The sequence below is a fragment of the Podarcis bocagei genome (assembly GCF_964188305.1).
Source record: "Podarcis bocagei genome assembly, chromosome: 13".
NCBI lineage: Eukaryota > Metazoa > Chordata > Lepidosauria > Squamata > Lacertidae > Podarcis > Podarcis bocagei.
In genome coordinates, this window is record NC_138138.1 from 33,602,255 (window position 1) to 33,620,721 (window position 18,467).

At 39.0% G+C, this 18,467-nt stretch overlaps 1 protein-coding gene across 1 annotated transcript; it reads right to left on the reverse strand.

Moving 5' to 3' along the window:
* Positions 1-483: 483 nt before the first annotated feature.
* LOC308570682 (vomeronasal type-2 receptor 26-like) lies at positions 484-10,075 on the reverse strand (the record flags this gene model as incomplete). Its single annotated transcript, XM_081165596.1, has 6 exons — positions 484-1,385; positions 3,118-3,244; positions 4,452-4,679; positions 4,855-5,715; positions 8,298-8,589; positions 9,813-10,075. 6 exons carry the CDS (start codon positions 10,073-10,075, stop codon positions 484-486), a joined length of 2,673 nt encoding a protein of 890 aa, XP_081021722.1.
* Between the last annotated feature and the right edge of the window lie 8,392 nt (positions 10,076-18,467).

Here is an 18,467-nt window from a genome sequence, read left to right on the forward strand (position 1 = left end):
CAGTGTCAGGGGGAACAATGGGGGCAGGTCTATCTTCAAACTGTCAAGACAACTTAAAATAAGAGCAATAATCTCTCCTTCCTCTATTTCTGGAATCCTGCATAGTTCCGCCCCCTTTTATCTCTATCTGATTAATCTGTGATATGTTCAATTGTCGTTTTGAGTGCTTGCAGCTCCATTTGGATATTTAAGCTGGTGTTAATCGCTTGGTTAAAAAACAATTAAACATTGGTAGAATTAAAACTATATATATAGAAATGATTGAAAACGTAAAACAGTTATAATAAAAGGAGCACGGCACCCGCCCTTTCATTACAAGCATTCAGTTTCCAAAAGCCTGTTGGAACAAGTGAGTCTTCACTTCCCCGTGGCAGGACAACAAGGTGGGAGCCAGTCTAACCTCTCTAGGAGCAGGTTCCCAAGGGCCTTCCCTGAATATCTCAGAAATACGGTCTTAAAATAAAAAGATGAACATACAGTCTTTTATTTTCTCCCTCTTATTAGCTGGTCCCTGTTGTTCAGTTCAGGCCTCAGCACAATGATATAGAATTTTGGGAAAAAGATGCAACCCAGTAATCCAGCACTAGAAGACAGGATGGAGAAGATCTCCACAGCCACCATGTATTTTCCTTTGGTGCTCAGGTAAGTTGGAACAAAGGATAACCAAACAGTGCAAAACACCAACATGCTGAAAGTGATGAATTTGGCTTCGTTGAAACTGTCAGGTAACTTCCTAGCCAGGAAAGCAACAATGAAGCTGACAATGGCCACGAAGCCCATATAGCCCAAGACACAGTAAAACATGGTAGCCGAACCCTCATTACATTCCAGGATGATTTCCCCATCCAATGACTGCATGTCCACATCTGGGAATGGAGGAGAAACAAATAGCCAAACTGTGCAAATCCCAACTTGAATAGAGGAGCAGGAAAGGACAATTGAATTTGCTAGTCCTTTCCCAATCCATTTTCTCATCCTGGATCCTGGTTTGGTTGCCATGAATGCCAGAACTACAGTGATGGTTTTTGCTAAAACGCTGGAAAGGGCCACAGAGAACACAATGCCAAAAATTGTCTGTCGAAGAAGGCAGGTCACCATTCCAGGCTGTCCAATGAAAAGCAAAGAACAAAGGAAGCAAAGGAGGAGGGAGATGAGGAGAGTGTAAGTGAGGGTCTGATTGTTGGCTTTGACAATGGGAGTCTCGTTGTGCTTCCTAAAAGTCCCCAGTATTAAAATTGTGATCAAAGAGAAAGAAATAATCAAGATAGCTAAGATGATCCCTAAAGATTCGTTGTAAGTGAGATAGTTTGGGACCCTTGGAATGCACTCAGTTTGGTCCTTGTTGGGATACTGATCTTCAGGGCAATTGACACAGGTGTCCATGTCTGAAAAAAAGGAAGCAATGTTTTAAGTATGTCAAGATTTTGACCAACATTTATAAAAAAATAACTTTTGCACATAGTGAAAAGACCTTTTCATCCCACTTTGTAAATATTTGACGAACTCTAAGAGTTCAAAAATTTCAAAGTATGCATCATTTTGTTTAATCTTGGTTCCACAATTGTCATGTGGATTATAGTGAAGTCACTGTACATAGCTAAGAGTCCCTGTCCCCCCATGTGCCAGGAATTTCCTGTTTACTATATCATTTTAAGGCATATCTTCATAAATCAGCCTTTCACAAATGCCATTCTTTCTCAGTCCTTAATGTATGTGTCACTATCACAGTCTGAATCCAAGTGACTGGAAAATTATTATGGGCATATGTAAGAATGAGAATCTACAGTTTTAGACTTAACAAAAAAAAAAAATCAGAGACTGGGTCTTTTGGATGCAAAATACATTTTTTTAAAGTATTTTTTTTAAAAAAATACTTTTTATCTCCAGCCATCTATTTAAAGGCTTGATGGATATAACTCAGGCTAATAGAAACTCTTCATTTTTCTAGATTCTTGAGGCCCACCAAATGTCTTAAGGAAACACCAACCAGAGGAAACAGTGGTTGAGAACACAATATGGCTCAGAGATGAAGGAAATGACTTATCAAGCATGATGAGCTATAAAAAGAACTAAGGAAAGCAAATGTATTTGGAAGAAATGCAATTTTGCTGTTATTTTAAAACAAACAAACAAACAAACAAACAAACAAACAAACAAGAGTCATATATCCCATGAGGCCATGGGTTGGGAAGGCTGCAGCAAGGAGAAAATAGCTCCTTGACACAACTTGGTCTAACTTCAGCTTAGAGAGGAATGTGAGGCATATACACAGTTACACAGTTCTCGATTCAGCCGAGAAGGAGAACCAATGAAAAGCAGGTGTGCCCACAGCCTACACAGGTTGCACAAACCATCCTTGGTTAAATTTTGCTAAATCGTATGTATAGCTTTTAATTAATTTTGCTCCTGTTGACTGCCAGAGTCAGGTGTGTTGTGTGCTTGCCCATGTTTTGGATGGAGTACCTGTTGCTTCAATCACCCCCCCCCCTTTCTCTCATGAATATGACCATAATGATGGATACATGTCCTGGTTATATTGAGATGGTATTCTTGCAATATACTCTTGTTGGGGCTGCCTTACACACATTCAAAAATATAGAAGCTAGTGCCTTGGCCAGAAATTGTTATTGGGAGAATATGTCTGTCCTCTTAAGACAGCTTCACTGTCGTTGGCCATTTCCAGGGCCAAATTCAAAAAACTGGGTGATGAATTTCAACGTCTTTAACACTGTAGGGACATATTATCAAAATGACTACATAATTCCACATGAATTGATCCATGCCTTAAATTCTGCCAGAGAGGATTTTGACTTTTCAGATATGATTGGGTTAGATCCATGCGAATGATCTTTTTTGACGGGTGTGAAAATCCCTTCCAAGGGAGGCCTGCCTTGCTGCCTCTTGGCACTTTTTAATGATCTTTTATGTCTTTTATAAAATTTTACTCCCACTCTTAAGTTGTACATTGATACTGCTTTGTGGTTTACTAACTTAAAAACTGTAGTTTAAACATACAGTATATGTTCAAGAGATACAAATAATCCAAAGAAACATCCAACAATCTCCAATGTTACTTTCTAGAAATTTGGCAATATCTTTGTTCTTTATGACACCTACCCTTCTGGTCAGAGATCATCCCTTCCGAGCATGGAGCGCAATCATAGCAGCAGAATAACTCTCCTTCCCTCTTTTTTCGGTTGTTGCCAGGATAGCAGTGATCGTTGCACACAGAAACAGGCAGCACCTACATGGAAATATGCAGGTTAGATAGTTAATAGGATGCAGGAGGAATCCACTGAAAATAAATTCGCCAGTAAATTTCCTTCTGCCACCCATTCAGCCCCACATGGGGTCACAGACTGTAAATATAAGCCTGACTCTAAGAGATTAGATCTTCTTTTCTTCCAAACAACAACAGCTGAAACATTTTTAAGTAAGCAGGGGTATTCTGATAAACAACAGACAAATAGAGTTCAAGGAAAATCACCTTTATTTCATAACTTAAGTTATGGTCCCCAGTCCAGGCGGACTGAGGCAAAATATGCAGCTCAGTCCAGGCTTATATAGCCTGTAGTCACTCTCCCTCCTCCCTCACAGAGAAGACATGGGAATTTCTTATTGGTCAAAAGACAAGCCATATATGATGTGGAAAGCCCCATTTGGTCAAAAATGAGCTGTCTATGATGTAGGAGAAATTAAAACAACTGTTCTGATATGATTTATGACACAAGATGCACATGCTATAAGTATACAATGCCAGTTTCTCGCATGGCTTCCATCACTCCTTTTTAGATCCTTTGCCAAGATTCTCGCCTGTTCAACTGGTCAGGTGGGCTTAGTTCACTCACAGTTCATTTCTCACATGTTTCTAGCCTGGGTCTGCATAACCTTTGCATGAACTTTTTACCTTAAAGTGAACTGTAAGCTACATCAGAGGGAATGTTCTTAGTTTTACATCCTTTTGTTTTACAGGCTTGGGGATCATTTGCACTCAAGTTGGTGGTTCAAAATAAATTCTGGTTGACACCTCCTACATTTTCACAAAATAAAAAGATGTTCTGTGGCATTTTATCAGAAATAAAGCTGGAAAGCAATAAGATATTTCAAAAAGGATAAAAAATTGGCTTATGTGATCAAACAACAATACAAGAAGTGTATTATTGTGGAGGCAGGGTTTCCTAGTTCCTTGTTTTAAATATGAATTTAGAGATGAATCTGCGAGGTAAAAGATCTACTGCATGCTTCATCAGGCCTATGCTTCAATACTAATATAGTAGACAAGTTTGACTTTGTAAAGCTGCAGTTTGAAAAACTATGGAGAAGGAATTATGATTTTTTTAAAAAAAGTTTTTAAAATGCTAATCACTATCATTCAGCAGCTGAAAATCATTGAGAAAGATGGGTTGCTAAAAATAAACTTACATAGTCAAACATATGCAGCTATGTCTCACCTGGTTAAAGCTCTGATGCCAGACAATTTGGTCATCATGAATGCATAACTTGTTGCCTGGAGGAGCCTGAGGATCCAGTTTTCCAACTTTAATTCTAGCCAATGAACCATTGGGAAAAATCACCCAGTTTGTAATATCAAAACCAGCAACTAATTCTCCATTGTCATTAAAGTGCACAGTATCTCCAACACTGTTGTTGAAGAAGATACTCCTTAGAAAGCGATGAACCTAGATTGAAAGGGAATATGAACAGAGGGTAATCTAAATCTTGAAATTATTTTGTGTTTCACAGTGTATAGTCACCATATGCGGTGTCTATAATTTTACATTTCCATCCGTTTGTTTTCATGGGCATTTGCAGAAATAAAGGAGAAAATGTTAAAATGTATTGAGCAGTAATTACCAGCCATGGTTGCATATTCTGAAATCCTTGTTCTTCTCCTTCAGACATTCTTATATGTTTAGAACTGAATTTGTATATTGCATGTAAAGCATGTGCCACAGCATAGACAGCATTGTAGACATTGTAGCTGTGGCCAGTCATTTTCATTTCAAACAAAATCCCTGAAATGCTGTCCAGCTTTTCTTCCCCAGTGCAGGTTTCATTCTCCTTTTCCTCCTGCCCCTTAGACATTTTTAATGAACAGCTGAATGCCTGTTCCCAGAAGTCCTGGATGAAACCATCTCCTTTGGCCCAGGCAGGTCTTATGATCTGAATGAACTTTTGGAATCCTAAAGGCTGTTTTGAATGAACTGTGAATGATATGGAACCATGGAAGGTTTGAATATCCCAGATCTTCTGAACAGAGAGAGATGCAAAATCCCAGTGGGATGTAATAATCCATACTTTCCCCAGAGGTGGCCATGCCAAGAAGGGTGCTAGAAACAGCAATATCCTCAGAACCTGGAAGGATGGTGGTTCTCCATATACAAAGATTACATTGGCTTTTTTCTCAATGACAGTTACATAAGTTTTCCATTGCTCTAAAATCAAGTTTATCAACTCTTCCACATAGCTCCATTTTGGCAGTCTTACTATGAAGGCATAACAGATGTCATTTTGGGAAAGAATTGGCACCATTGTCTGTAAAAACTGGTCCCCTTTGTCATCATCCACAGCAGCAACACCAACCCATGTCCATCCAAAATGTTGAAGTAATAGCACAACTCCAATGTGTTGGTGGGATTCATTTGGGACCATCTGATACAAAAATGGGAACAGCATTTTGGAAACTTGTAGTGGCAAGAATGACCCATAAGTAAGCTGAAATAAAATGTATAAGCATTTTTCAGAGAATTTAGAGGAAAATGCAAAATCTTAGAAACACTGGGTAGGTGGTGTGTGTGTGTCCTGTAACCATGAATTACAATTATTATTATTAAATTTTTATTTATTAAATTTGTATACAGCCCTTCATCTGTAGATCCCAGGGCAGTTCACAATAGAAAAATACAAGATAAAAATCACAAAATACATAATAAAAATAATAATAAAAACAAACCAAGTACAACATACATCATGATAAATAAAATCCCATCTTATTTTATTATTATTATGTATTTAATTCATTTTAAACAAGACGTCATTACATAAAATAGCACACTTAGAAGAAGAAATAACCAATAATCTGAAGACAATGAAATGACTGTTGTTTCTATTAAGCATTTATCCTGACTTACTTGAACAAGGCTACACAGTAGTTAGACTATGTCCATTATTTATTGACCATTTGTTCTGATTTGTTAGCAGGCAAGTTATACTAGAATGAGCATTCATTCCAATCTCATCCTGATTTGCTTAGGGGATGATTTACATGTCATCCATGTAAATGATTTATATGTTCATCCCATACTTTTCAATGACTTTCCCATCACTTTACTAACTGAAAATATCTGTTGTGGTAGTGCAATGGACTCCACTTTAATTGGCCAAATTTAGTCACCGAATGACTGCTGTGGCAGTGTGGCATAGCATAAGATGGGGCTATGGCACAATGGCTGCTACATTTAAAAAAGCATTAAAAGTGACAGAACTACAAAATGGTGCAGACACACAACGTTGGGTGATGTTAGAAGAACCAGCAGCACAATGACTCTTAGTACATTCCCCCTCCCCCTAAAACAGTCCCACATTTCATCTTAGGATACAGGTTTCAAGCTTTGGTTCATGGGATCTTGAAAGGACATGAGTCCTTCACCTCCAAGTTTCTTTTCTTTTTTGCAGACCATTTGCAATTCCCACAGACCCAGAATATTTCTATAAAGGTAAAGATAAAGGTAAAGATAAAGGACCCCTGGACAGTTAAGTCCAGCCAAAGGTGACTATGGGGTTGCAGCACTCATCTTGCTTTCAGGCTGAAGGAGCTGGTGTTTGTTCACAGACAGCTTTCCAGGTCATGTGGCCAGCATGACTAAACCACTTTTGGTACAATGGAACACTGAGACAGAAACCAAAGCGCATGGAAACACCATTTACATTTCTGCTACAGTGGTACCTATTTATCTACTTGCACTGCTGCACTTTCAACTGCTAGGTTGGCAGGAGCTGGGACAGAGTAACGGAAGCTCACTCCGTCACCGGGATTCGAACCGCCTACCTTCTGATCAGCAAGCCCAAGAGGTTCAGTGGTTTAGACCACAGCAACACCCATGTCCCTATAGATTTCTATACCCTTCCTCTTTCAGCCAATCAATGGGAAGCCACACGTGGACACAATGAAGCAAAAACAGTAGTAGGGTGGTACAAAAGCACTTGAGATATTAGGCAGTGTGGCGTTTGCCCACTCATTATGGAGATGTCATACTGGGGGAGAGAAAGAAAGGGTTAATAGGCTGACTAATAAGAAAGCCCAGGGGCGGAGCCTAACTGTGTTTAAGGCTCATTACAGGGGTTTTGGGCATTTAGTTCGGTTGGTTTCTTCTGGGTGGGAGGCATAGGAGTCAGAGTGAGTTAGAGACAGAGGGGAGACAGAGAGAGTGAATCAGATTACAGTGTTTAAAACCCATATGCCTTCACAATAAACTGAAATCTTTGTTAATACGTTACAACCTGACTGAGTCTGAATATATTACTGGGGAAACCTGGTTGGTGGCAGTGGAAGAGATAAGCTGTGGTGGTGCAGGGTCAATAGTCCGTGGAATGACCGGGGCCCCCTGTGTGAATGCCACAGGCAGGGAGTACAAAGTAGGTGGGAAGAAAAGTAAGCCGAACTTGCATGAAACAAGTTAAGGGTTGTTAGACTGTCTGTGCGATGACTTGTGGCTTATTTAACAAACTATTACTTAACTTTGGCTTAGTGTGATATATGAACTAGGTCACTGCTTGAATCGGCGGAGTACATTACACATCAAAAAAATCTATGTGTTTACTGTCATTTTGATCAGGGATAAAAAGTTTGGCTATTATAAAATCTTTGTTTAAAGCCACAACTCATTTGTTGAAGGTTGGGATATATGTTTTCAGGAAAATATAGGGAAGTATAAATTAAGTAAAAGTTGAAAAATCATGATAGCTGGATTATTTTATTCCCACAATGTATTATTTATGTATGACAATCACAGAATTATTATTTTTTGAGGGGGGATATTATTAAACTATACAGGACCAGGGACAGATTCCTGTGACACCCATTGTAAATCACATTCCAGGTTGATGAGGAGCCACTGATGAACACCCACTATAATTTCCCAATGACTTCTGAATCCACATGATGGCATTGGCATCTAGTCTTTATATAACCAGTTTGCTAGCCAAGATATCATTAAGAATGTCATCAAATACTTTGCTGAAATCTAAACTGTGTGCCACCATTGCAAAATCTCCATACCCACATGCACATGACTTACCTGTGGAGTCTTGCAAATTGCTGAAATGATGGCAATGTTGGCAGAGATTTCAGAGATGCACCCTCCAATGAGAGCTATCAGATTGTTCTGCTTATGACCCCTGAAGTTGGGGACAAACCTATGCTGGGTGGAATGCAGGCTCAGGGTAGCCTTATATGTCATCTTTGCAGTGTAGTAGCTATTGAGGATGCGGAATCCCAGAGAGATATTTGGCAAGATTTTGGGATTCTCATTGATTTCTTTGACAGCAAATGCTAAGGCCAAGATGTGCTGGTAGTTCTTTGGCACTGAACTGTAAAAAGAGTTACTGCTGTTTAAAGACGAAGAAGAAGAAGAAGAAGAAGAAGAAGAAGAAGAAGAAGAAGAGGAGGAGGAGGAGGAGGAGGAGAAGAAGACGACGACAACCACCAAACAGGAGCAGCAATAATGCATTTGTACTCATCATTATCATTCACCTCACCTGCCCACTTTTAAGATCAATATTTGGTTAAAACCATAGAATATAATAGAATGGAATAGAAGTTACTGAATTAGTCTTCACACTATATCACGTCAAAGCAAATTAAAAGAAAACAAAAAGTAATACAGAAAAAAAATGTTGAAATAAGTTTATACCCTCAAAATTCAGAATCCCCACAGTGGTTGATTGGAACATATTTTCCTGAGTCTGAAAACAAGTACAAAAAGACTGGCTAGCCTACAGATCAAGTCACATATTAATTAGTTCCTATTCATAGAAAGCTTAAGTTGTTTTTCACCTACCAAAACTTAATTTTGTTTCCTACTATCAAAATAAATCTACCATTCAAGAACATTGTGGGGAATATCTTTCAATGTCACTGCCCCCAAAATACTATATTTTCCCCAGTAACATTCATGCTGTTTCAATCAATACATTCCTATCACTGGGAACTCTGTACCAAGATTCAGTCAAATGAGATATATACAATACTATGCAAGCATTTCATGAACACATTTGGGCACCTGTATTTTGATGCATTTATTACTATAATTGGTTAAAGTTAAAGAAACTCATATGATTGCAGCACACACACACACACACATCCACATGCTATGTTATTAGTGCACATTTGCACATAAAATTATGGGCAAGGGGGACCAGATAGTGTTTGCAAATGTGTGACTCATACACATAACCTTCTTATGGTATAATATTTAGTTGTGAGACCCTTTCCAGTATGTTGTAAGTTTCAGCACCATCCCTGATGTTGTCTGTGTGTAATATGGAAATAGAGTGGGCAAACTGCAGGGGTGAAAACTCAAGGAAAAATAAAATATTTTTCTAAATCATTTCCTCCCAAAACAAATCAATGAAAATTAAATTAATTTTTTTAAAAACCAAGCTCAAATATTCCTGAATGTCACTTTTCTCATGCCAGAAACTAAAAACAACTTAAGCACAGTGCTGCATATTGATTGGGTTTCCCCCCAGTTTTACTGGACTGAGCATTTTACAGAACAAGAAAGAGTGAGAGAAAAGAAATAATGACTTACATGGGTTCATTAATTGCAACCTGTGTAGGCTGTTCTGTGAAAGAGAGATTATTATAGAGGAAGAAGGCTTGAGAAACAATCTCCCCAATGAGAAGGTCTCCTGGCTGGTAAAATTCATGAACAATAGGGAGAGGATCATCATATATGCTACAATTAATTGAATTTGTCTTGCATACAGTATGACACAGCAGTACAAGCAGCAACACAACCACCAGCACGATCCTGTTGAGAAAACCTTTCCTACACATGTAGAAGTTCCCCATGTTTCCAACTACAACATCATATGTAGCTATTACCAGTTTTACTCCAGCCTTCCTTAAATGGTGGACAGTTCTGTTGCTACACTGATTCACAGCTTGGCCTTGTAGGAAATCTGAATGCCAGTATCCTGGTCTTGTAGTTAATAATGGGTCCTTGTCCACCAGTGTCCATAAATAGTATTGCCTCACTTTAAGGAGGAGTGAGGACAGTAAGATTTTTCTGTTTAAAATCCTTGTACAAACTATATATATTTGAGTTCGAAGAGGGAAGATAATGTCATTTATCAAGAGAACCGGAAAACATTTTGTCCATATAAGCTATATTACAGTAAAGGAATATGTGCGGTAAGACTTAGGTAATTAATGCTTACTTAATGAGGTTTATTTTTCATATTCAAAAACTTTACAGTGGAAGATCAAATGAACAAGGACAAAGGATGATAATTGGCAGTACTCATGGTATATTATTTAGGCTAAAAACATGGGAAAATCAGCTGGCGGAATCATAGCCTAGCATATTATGGCAAAATGATTATGCAAAAGGATACAGAGCCCTGACTGTGCTTATGCCCAGCTCTGAACAATATGAGGATTTCATAACTCCCCTGCACCCCAATCGATGGTGATTGTTTGTCATGTTAATGGGCTCTTAATGTCCTTTGTGTAAGAGGCTGGAAACCAGTAATTTTGATAATGATAGGGATGATGATCACTTCCTGAGAGTGCCATTGCCCTTAAAAGTTGCATCATGTATTAGGAAGCTGCTAGGAATATTTTACACCTTTGAAACATACACCTTCTCTGAGCAATAATCACAATTCTAGCAGTACAAACCCTTCCGAGTCCCAAAGCAGACTATGCAGGGGTGGGACAGGGGCCCATGGCCCATGAGGAAACTTGTATGTGTGGAATAAGGCATATTATTATGTTTTATATATGCTGTAAGCCACCCAGAGTGGCAAGGTATAAACAACAACAACAACAACAACAACAACAACAACAACAACAACAACAACAACAACAACAACGGCATGTGTGCAGTCTCTTTTAATTGATCTTAGAAAAGACAACACCATTTCAATAAAAACCAGCAGCGTTTTGAGGGCCAAAGCCGCAAAGGAGATAGTATGGAAGCACATTTAGATGGACTTACACATTTCCATGTCAACATTCATTAACATTGCCATTGATCTGGCTGGAAGCAGATTTTGTTGCTGATCCCTTTTACAGGCCTTAGCTAGTTATGTGAGAAAATGTACAAAGAAGAAAAGCTACATTACATGCACAAAGGAAACAAATGAAATACATTTTCAACACGTCCTAAGCCAATTGGTATGTCTTATGAATAGTAGCCTCATTTTATTTGAACTCTTGAAGGTCCTGATTCCTTCTATTGCCTTCTATTCTTTCTTGATACCCCAAGATGCATTGCAAATAGTGCCAACAGACCTCTCCTATTTCCTTTGTAAAGGAACCAAGATGCTGTCAGCATAATGCTGATTCTTCCAGGGATCATCAGGATTGTAATTCAACTTTTACCATCCTTAGAAAAACAGACAGAGTTGAATGAAAACTCCCATGATTCCTTATTGAATAAGACACAATCACTATACTGGCAGAGTCTTCACTTTATATATAATATTGGAGGGAGATGGGGAGCCCTGCCCATTCTGATTGCTACATGAATGCCTATTTAGATGGGCATACACATTCCCCTAATAGTGTTTTTCTATGCTGCCATTGGACTTGTTGGAAGCATAATTTTATGCAGACACATATTGAGGACCTTAACTAGTCAGGTGTGACAAAAGGACAGGAGGGCGGGAAAGATATTTCATACAGTAAGGAAACACATTTCCAGCCAGCTCCAGGTCAATTTAAATGCTTTATTTTCCCAGTAGAAGTCTTCAAATATCTGTAAATAGAACAAAATGTTTTCTGCATTATGTCTATGCAGCCAGGAATGACAGAGATGAGTTGTACTGTCTAGCCCCCATGAACCCTGGATGAAAACAGCATGGCGTCACTATACTGGCAGCATGTTATTTACTTTACATATAGTCATGGAGGAAGGAGGAGAGATCTCATGGACATTTTCCATTCTCATTGGAGCTGCAGCTGTTGCATGCTATCCTATCCTGACCCTTAAGGTCATTTTCCCTCTTGGGGACTAAGCAAGATAACAAGCATCAGAGGTCAGGATGTGCATGAGCATAATTCAGGGGTCATAGTAACTGTATAAAACAATAAAATGCATCTTCATTAAAAGTTGAAGTTAGATTTTCTTCATACTTTTCTTTGCATTATACATTCTCTACTATTTAGCTCAGGCCTCAAGACAATTATGTAGCATTTAGGAAAAAAGATGCAAGCCAGTAATCCAACACTAGAGGACAGGATGGAAAAGATCTCCACAGCCACCATGTATTTTCCTTTGGTGCTTAGGTAGGTTGGTACAAATGATAACCACACACTACAAAACACCAACATGCTGAAAGTTATAAATTTGGCCTCATTGAAACTGTCAGGCAATTTCCTGGCTAGGAAAGCCACAATGAAGGTGACAATGGCCAGGAAGCCAAGATAACTAAGGACACAGTAAAACATGGTAGCCGAACCCTCATTACATTCCAGTATGATTTCCCACTTCAATGAGTGCATGTCCACATCTGGGAATGGAGGGTAAATACTTAACCAAATAGTACATATATTAGTTTGAATAAAGGTGCAGGAAAGAACAATCAAATTTGTCAGTCCTTTCCCCACCCATTTTCTTGTTTTAGATCCTGGTTTGGTTGCCATAAATGCCAGAACCACAGTGATAGTCTTTGCCAAAATGGTAGAAAGGGCCACAGTGAACACCATGCCAAAAATGATTTGTCGGAGAAAACAGGCCACCTTTCCAGGCTTGCCAATGAAGAGCAAAGAGCAAAGGAAACAGAGGAGGAGGGAGATGAGGAGGGTGTAAGTGAGAGTCCAGTTGTTGGCTTTGACTATGGGAGTGTCCTTGTGTTTCATAAAAGTTTGAAGTATTGTTATTGTGATGAAAGAGAAAGAAATGTTTAAGATAGCCAAGACAATCCCCAATTCATCTTTGTAAGACAGGTAGCTTAGAACTTTGGGAATGCATTGAGTTTGGTCCTTGTTGTGATACTGATCTTCTGGGCAATTGACACAGGCGTCCATGTCTGGGGAAAAAAAGGAAGAGTTTTAAGTGTTTGTTGTTGTTGTTGTTGTTGTTGTTAATTTTATTTTAAAAAAGCTCAGATAAATGTAATTCCATGCATTACAAGCTCCTGGAGAGTTTCTCATTGTGTTTGAGATATGATTGGGTGGGACAAAGGATTGCCATCTCAGTAGCCATATTTAAGCGGCAGAGGGAGGCCTGCTTCGCCCCATCTTCTCTTTTTATTTTTAAGAAGCATTTGGTCTGTGATGATGCTGACAGTTTTTATATTTCCTGTATCTTTTATGAATTGTCTCTTTTTGTTTAGTTGCTTGCTGCTTTTTAAAGTCAGTGAGCCCTAGATTATTCAAGAGATAAACATATGGGAGCCACCCTATATACACATGCAAAGGTTGCACATTCTTCAAATGAGTGCATGATAAGTATGTTGCATTGTGGATCGAGGGCCCGACCCCGCTATGTGAAATAAATACCCAAGGACACGCGATATAAGGTTAATGGGGGACTCCTAGCTGACTCACTGAGGTACGACGACGAATGAGGAGGAGGCGGAGCTGGCACCACAGCATTAAGCTGCTACACACGCCCCCCAGAGGCAGCTGGTTGGCCACCTCCGGTGGGCGTGGGCGCCAGCCAGGTAGGAGGGGAGGGGGCTAATGCCCCCTACCAGGGGCGGAGCTCGGTCTCCCGCCCACAACCACTCCCCTCTCTTCCAGGGAGGAGAGTCTTTATCAACATTCCTTGATATCACTATATGTTATGTCTCCTACCCTTCTGGCCTGAGACCATCCCTTCTGGACATAAAGCACAATCATAGCAGCAAAACTTTTGCCCCTCCTTCTTTTTCCTGATGTATCCAGGATAGCAGTAGTCATTGCAGACTGAAAGTGGCAGTACCTGCACGAAGGATGTATGAAGGATGATTAGTGTTTCTTGAAACCTCCATATAGTAGGCTGTTGACATTGACTGAGGGCAGAAGAGATGCCAATGAATTTTCCCCAAACTTCAAGCACTTATTTATACCTGCCTCAACCAGAATTCTCTTGCAGCTTGAAATGAAAGACAGATAAGAAATTCAGTTTCTCTGGCTGACATAAGTTTTGCAGGGGCAAAAAATAAGATCTCTCTTAGCCATCCAAGGTATTTTCCAGCCTGGGACAATCTCACCCAGTTGAGTTTTATCAAGTCATGGTAGAGCTCTGCAAAGCTGATCTGCTTGGGCTGCCAGAGATTTCATGATCTGAACGCATTTTAATAGCGTTAAAAGGGGAACACAACCAGGTGTTTTATTTTATTTTATCAACAACCTTATTTAACATAATTTGATCACAAAACAAGTGGCATTGTTGGGGAGAAAGCCTTCTTTAAAGAGAAGAAAAGAAAGGAATGAACACATGTGGTCAAAAATATATCATGAGCGCACTCAAGAAGTAGGATAATGCAGGTGAAATAAACAAGTTTGATCTATTCACATTTTTCATCTTTACCAAGAAAGGGGGGGTTTGTAATTTATTCATTTAAAAATTGCTACCCTGCACAATTCATCACATGAAAAGCAGGCTTTTATGTCTAACCTGGTTAAAGCTTTGATGCCAAACAATTTGGTCGTCATTAATTGTTAACGTTTTGTCTGGAGGAGCCTGAGGTTGTAGTCTTCCAACTTTCACTCTGGTTATTGAGCCATTGGGGAACACCACCCAGTTTGTAACATCAAAACCTACAACGAGCTCTCCATTTTCATCAAAACACACAGAATCTCCAGCACTGTTATTGAATGTGATGCTCCTTAGAAAGTGATGGACCTAGGTTAAAAAAAGAATATGAACGAAGAGACGGCTAAGTCTTGAATGTATTTCAATGGACATCCCATTGAAATATATTTTGAGAGGTGGCGACTTTACAATTCCAATTGATATTCATCTACATTTGCCTCCAAGTGAGTGGCTAAAGAAACACTTTGTATCAAATTGTATTGAAAAACAAAGAAGAAAAGAAGAAAACCACCAATGGATTCTTTAAAGGCTGACTTAAGATTTATCTTTACCTCTGAATAATAAACTAGCCCATTATTATTATTTTGCTTTTTTTTTAAGTGTTGAGATGAAATTACCAGCCATGGTTGTACATCTTGCACTGCCAGTCCGTCTCCTTTTATCATTCTTATGTGTTTGGAGCTATATTTGTAGATTGTGTGTAAAGCATGTGCCACAGCATAGACAGCATTGTAGACATTGTAGCTGTGGCCAGTCATCTTCATTTCAAACAAAATCCCCGAAATGCTGTCCAGCTTTTCCTCCCCAGTGCAGGTTTTGTTCTTCTTTTCCTCCTGCCCCTTAGACATTTTTAATGAACAGCTGAATGTCTGTTCCCAGAAGTCCTGGATGAAACCATCTCCTTTGGCCCAGGCAGGTCTTACCATCTGAATGAACCTTTGGAATCCTAATGGCTGATTTGAATGAACCGTCAATGATATGGAACCATGGAAGGTTTGAATATCCCAGATCTTCTGAACAGAGAGAGATGCAAAATCCCAGTGGGATGTAATAACCCACACTTTTCCCAGAGGTGGCCATGCCAAGAAGGGTGCTAGAAACAGCAATGTTCTCACAACCTGAAAGGATGGAGGTTCTCCATATACAAAAAACACATTGGCTTTTCTTTGAATGACCATTGCATAGCTTTGCCACTGCTGTATAAGCAACTCTATCAACTCATCCACATAATTCCATTTTGGTAGTCTTACTATGAAGTCATAACAGATGCCGTTCTGGGAAAGCATTGGTACAACTGTCTGCAAAAACCTATCCCCTCTGTCATCATCCACAGCCAAGAGCCCAATCCATGTCCATTTGAAATGCTGAAGTAACTTCACGACTCCCATTTGCTGGTGGACTTCATTTGGGACCATCTGGTACAAAAATGGGAATTGCATTTTGGATCCTTGTGGTGGTAAAAATGACCCATAAGTGAGCTGAAATAATAATTAAAAAATCAAATGAACCATAAGAAGATGGATTATTTTGGAATTCTAGAGATTCAAAGGCTTTTGTAGGTCATTTCACCCAGTGTTCCCAGATAATGCAGGAAATCCAGTTTTAGAGCATTCTGAGTACTCTTTGATGAGTACTCTTTGACTAACCTTTTTAAAAACAAGTTATTTACCACTTAATATTGTTTAGCTCATATTTAACCACTCTGTTAACCAAAATATCATGGAAAATTTTTTTAATTGCTAGGCAGAAATCAATATGGTATGCAAAAGTTCTGAAATCTGCATACACATAGCTTACCTGTGGAGTCTTTTGAATTGCTGAAACAATGGCCACATTAGCAGAGATTTCAGATATACTTCCTCCAATGAGAGCTATTAGATTCTTGTTGTTGTGACCTTTGAAATTGGGGACAAATCTATGTTGTGCAGAAAACAGGTTGAGGGTGGCCTTATAGGTCATCCTTGCAGTGTAGTAGCTATTGAGGATGTGGAATCCCAGAGAGATATTTGGCAAGATTTTGGGATTCTCATTGATCTCTTTGACAGCAAATGCTAAGGCCAGGATGTGCTGGTAGTTCTTTGGCACTGAGCTATAAAAAGCGTTGCAGCTGTTTAGTAATACAACAGCAACAGAAATAACAATCGCAAAATGATTTTAAACTCTTCATAATTCATCTAAGTCATAATTCATCTAAATGCTTTTAAGATAGCTTAATACAGTGAAGTGGAAAAAAGGTAAGACATCAAAAATAGGTATTTTCCCAATGAATTGTAAAGCAAAATGTCAGAATGTTTTAGGATTATTCTTAATCAGCTGTTACTTTTAGTTACTAGTGTCACTCCCTCTGCCTACAATCGGTCTGTGGGACCTATGTCTGTCATATCTTGCTCCCATCATCCCTGACATGTAACTAGGATGCTTGTAGTTGATGGGTGTTCAACAACATCCAAAAAGCCACAGGTTCCCCACTCCCCAGCGTCCTCTTCAGTGATGTTCATATTTTTTTCAATTAATACATTCCTACCATTCAGAATCCCTTTAACCACAGATCCAACAAAGGAAGAAATATACAGTAAGGTAAAATCAGTTACACCCTGAATTATACATGTTATTGCCTATTTCTGTGATTCCCACATAACTAAAGGAATCATGTTTGACTCAGGGTACCTCTGAAGTGCACTTCAAATTTCAGCACTTGTCCCTTTGTGAGATGGGAACAGGCTGAGAAACTGTAATGGTGAACATTACAGGAGAAATTAAACATGGCAATACTTATAAAATATAATATAAAAAGGAAGAAGATTGGGAATGCATGTGAGAGCTTGCAGATGAAAGGAAATAACGAAAGGAAACAAATTGTGGAAAGAACAGAAATGGTTGTCAAACTACCATAACTAAACAAGAACATAATCTTCCATATCCTATAGAAATGCAAAAGGTCCATTCATTTCAAGGGTGCTGGTGGTGGAAAACATACTAGTCATTTGTGCTTATCAGTATAATATAGAAGACATGTTTAGCTATATCTGTCTGACTGTCTTAGCTATCTTCATAGTTATATGGTTAATGTCTAGATGTATCTGCGACTGAATTTTTAGCACACTAAAAAGGAAGGCTGATTCTTAAGTCTGGTGTTTCATAACCATGTGTTCTCAGCTACTTATGTCTAAACATATTACAGAATGAGAAACAGAGAAACGACTTACATAGGTTCATTGATCAAGATTTGTGCAGGCTGTTCAGTGAAAAGGAGGTCATCATAGAGAAAGATAACTTGAGAAACAATCCCACCAATGATAAGGTCTCCTGGCTGGTAAAATTCATGAGGAATAGGGAGAGGATCATCATATATGCTGCAGTTAATAGAATGTGTCTTGCATACAGAATGACATAACAGTACGAGCAGCAACACAACCACTAGCATGATTCTGATGACAAAATGTCCTTTCCCAACATAGATTCCCATATTTCCCACTATAGCAGTATATGTGGGTATTCCCAACCTTGCTGCAGCCTTTCTTGAATGGCGGATGAGACTGTAGCTACTGTGGTTTTCAGCTTGGTGTGTAACAAAAACTGTGCACTTGTTCTTATTGTTAATAATAACACCTTGTCCATCAGTATCCCTAAACAGTGAATTACCTTTATCTTCTTGCTTTAAAGGTGAGTGAGAACAGTAAGCTTCCCACTCCCCTCTTTTGAAATCCGTATGTA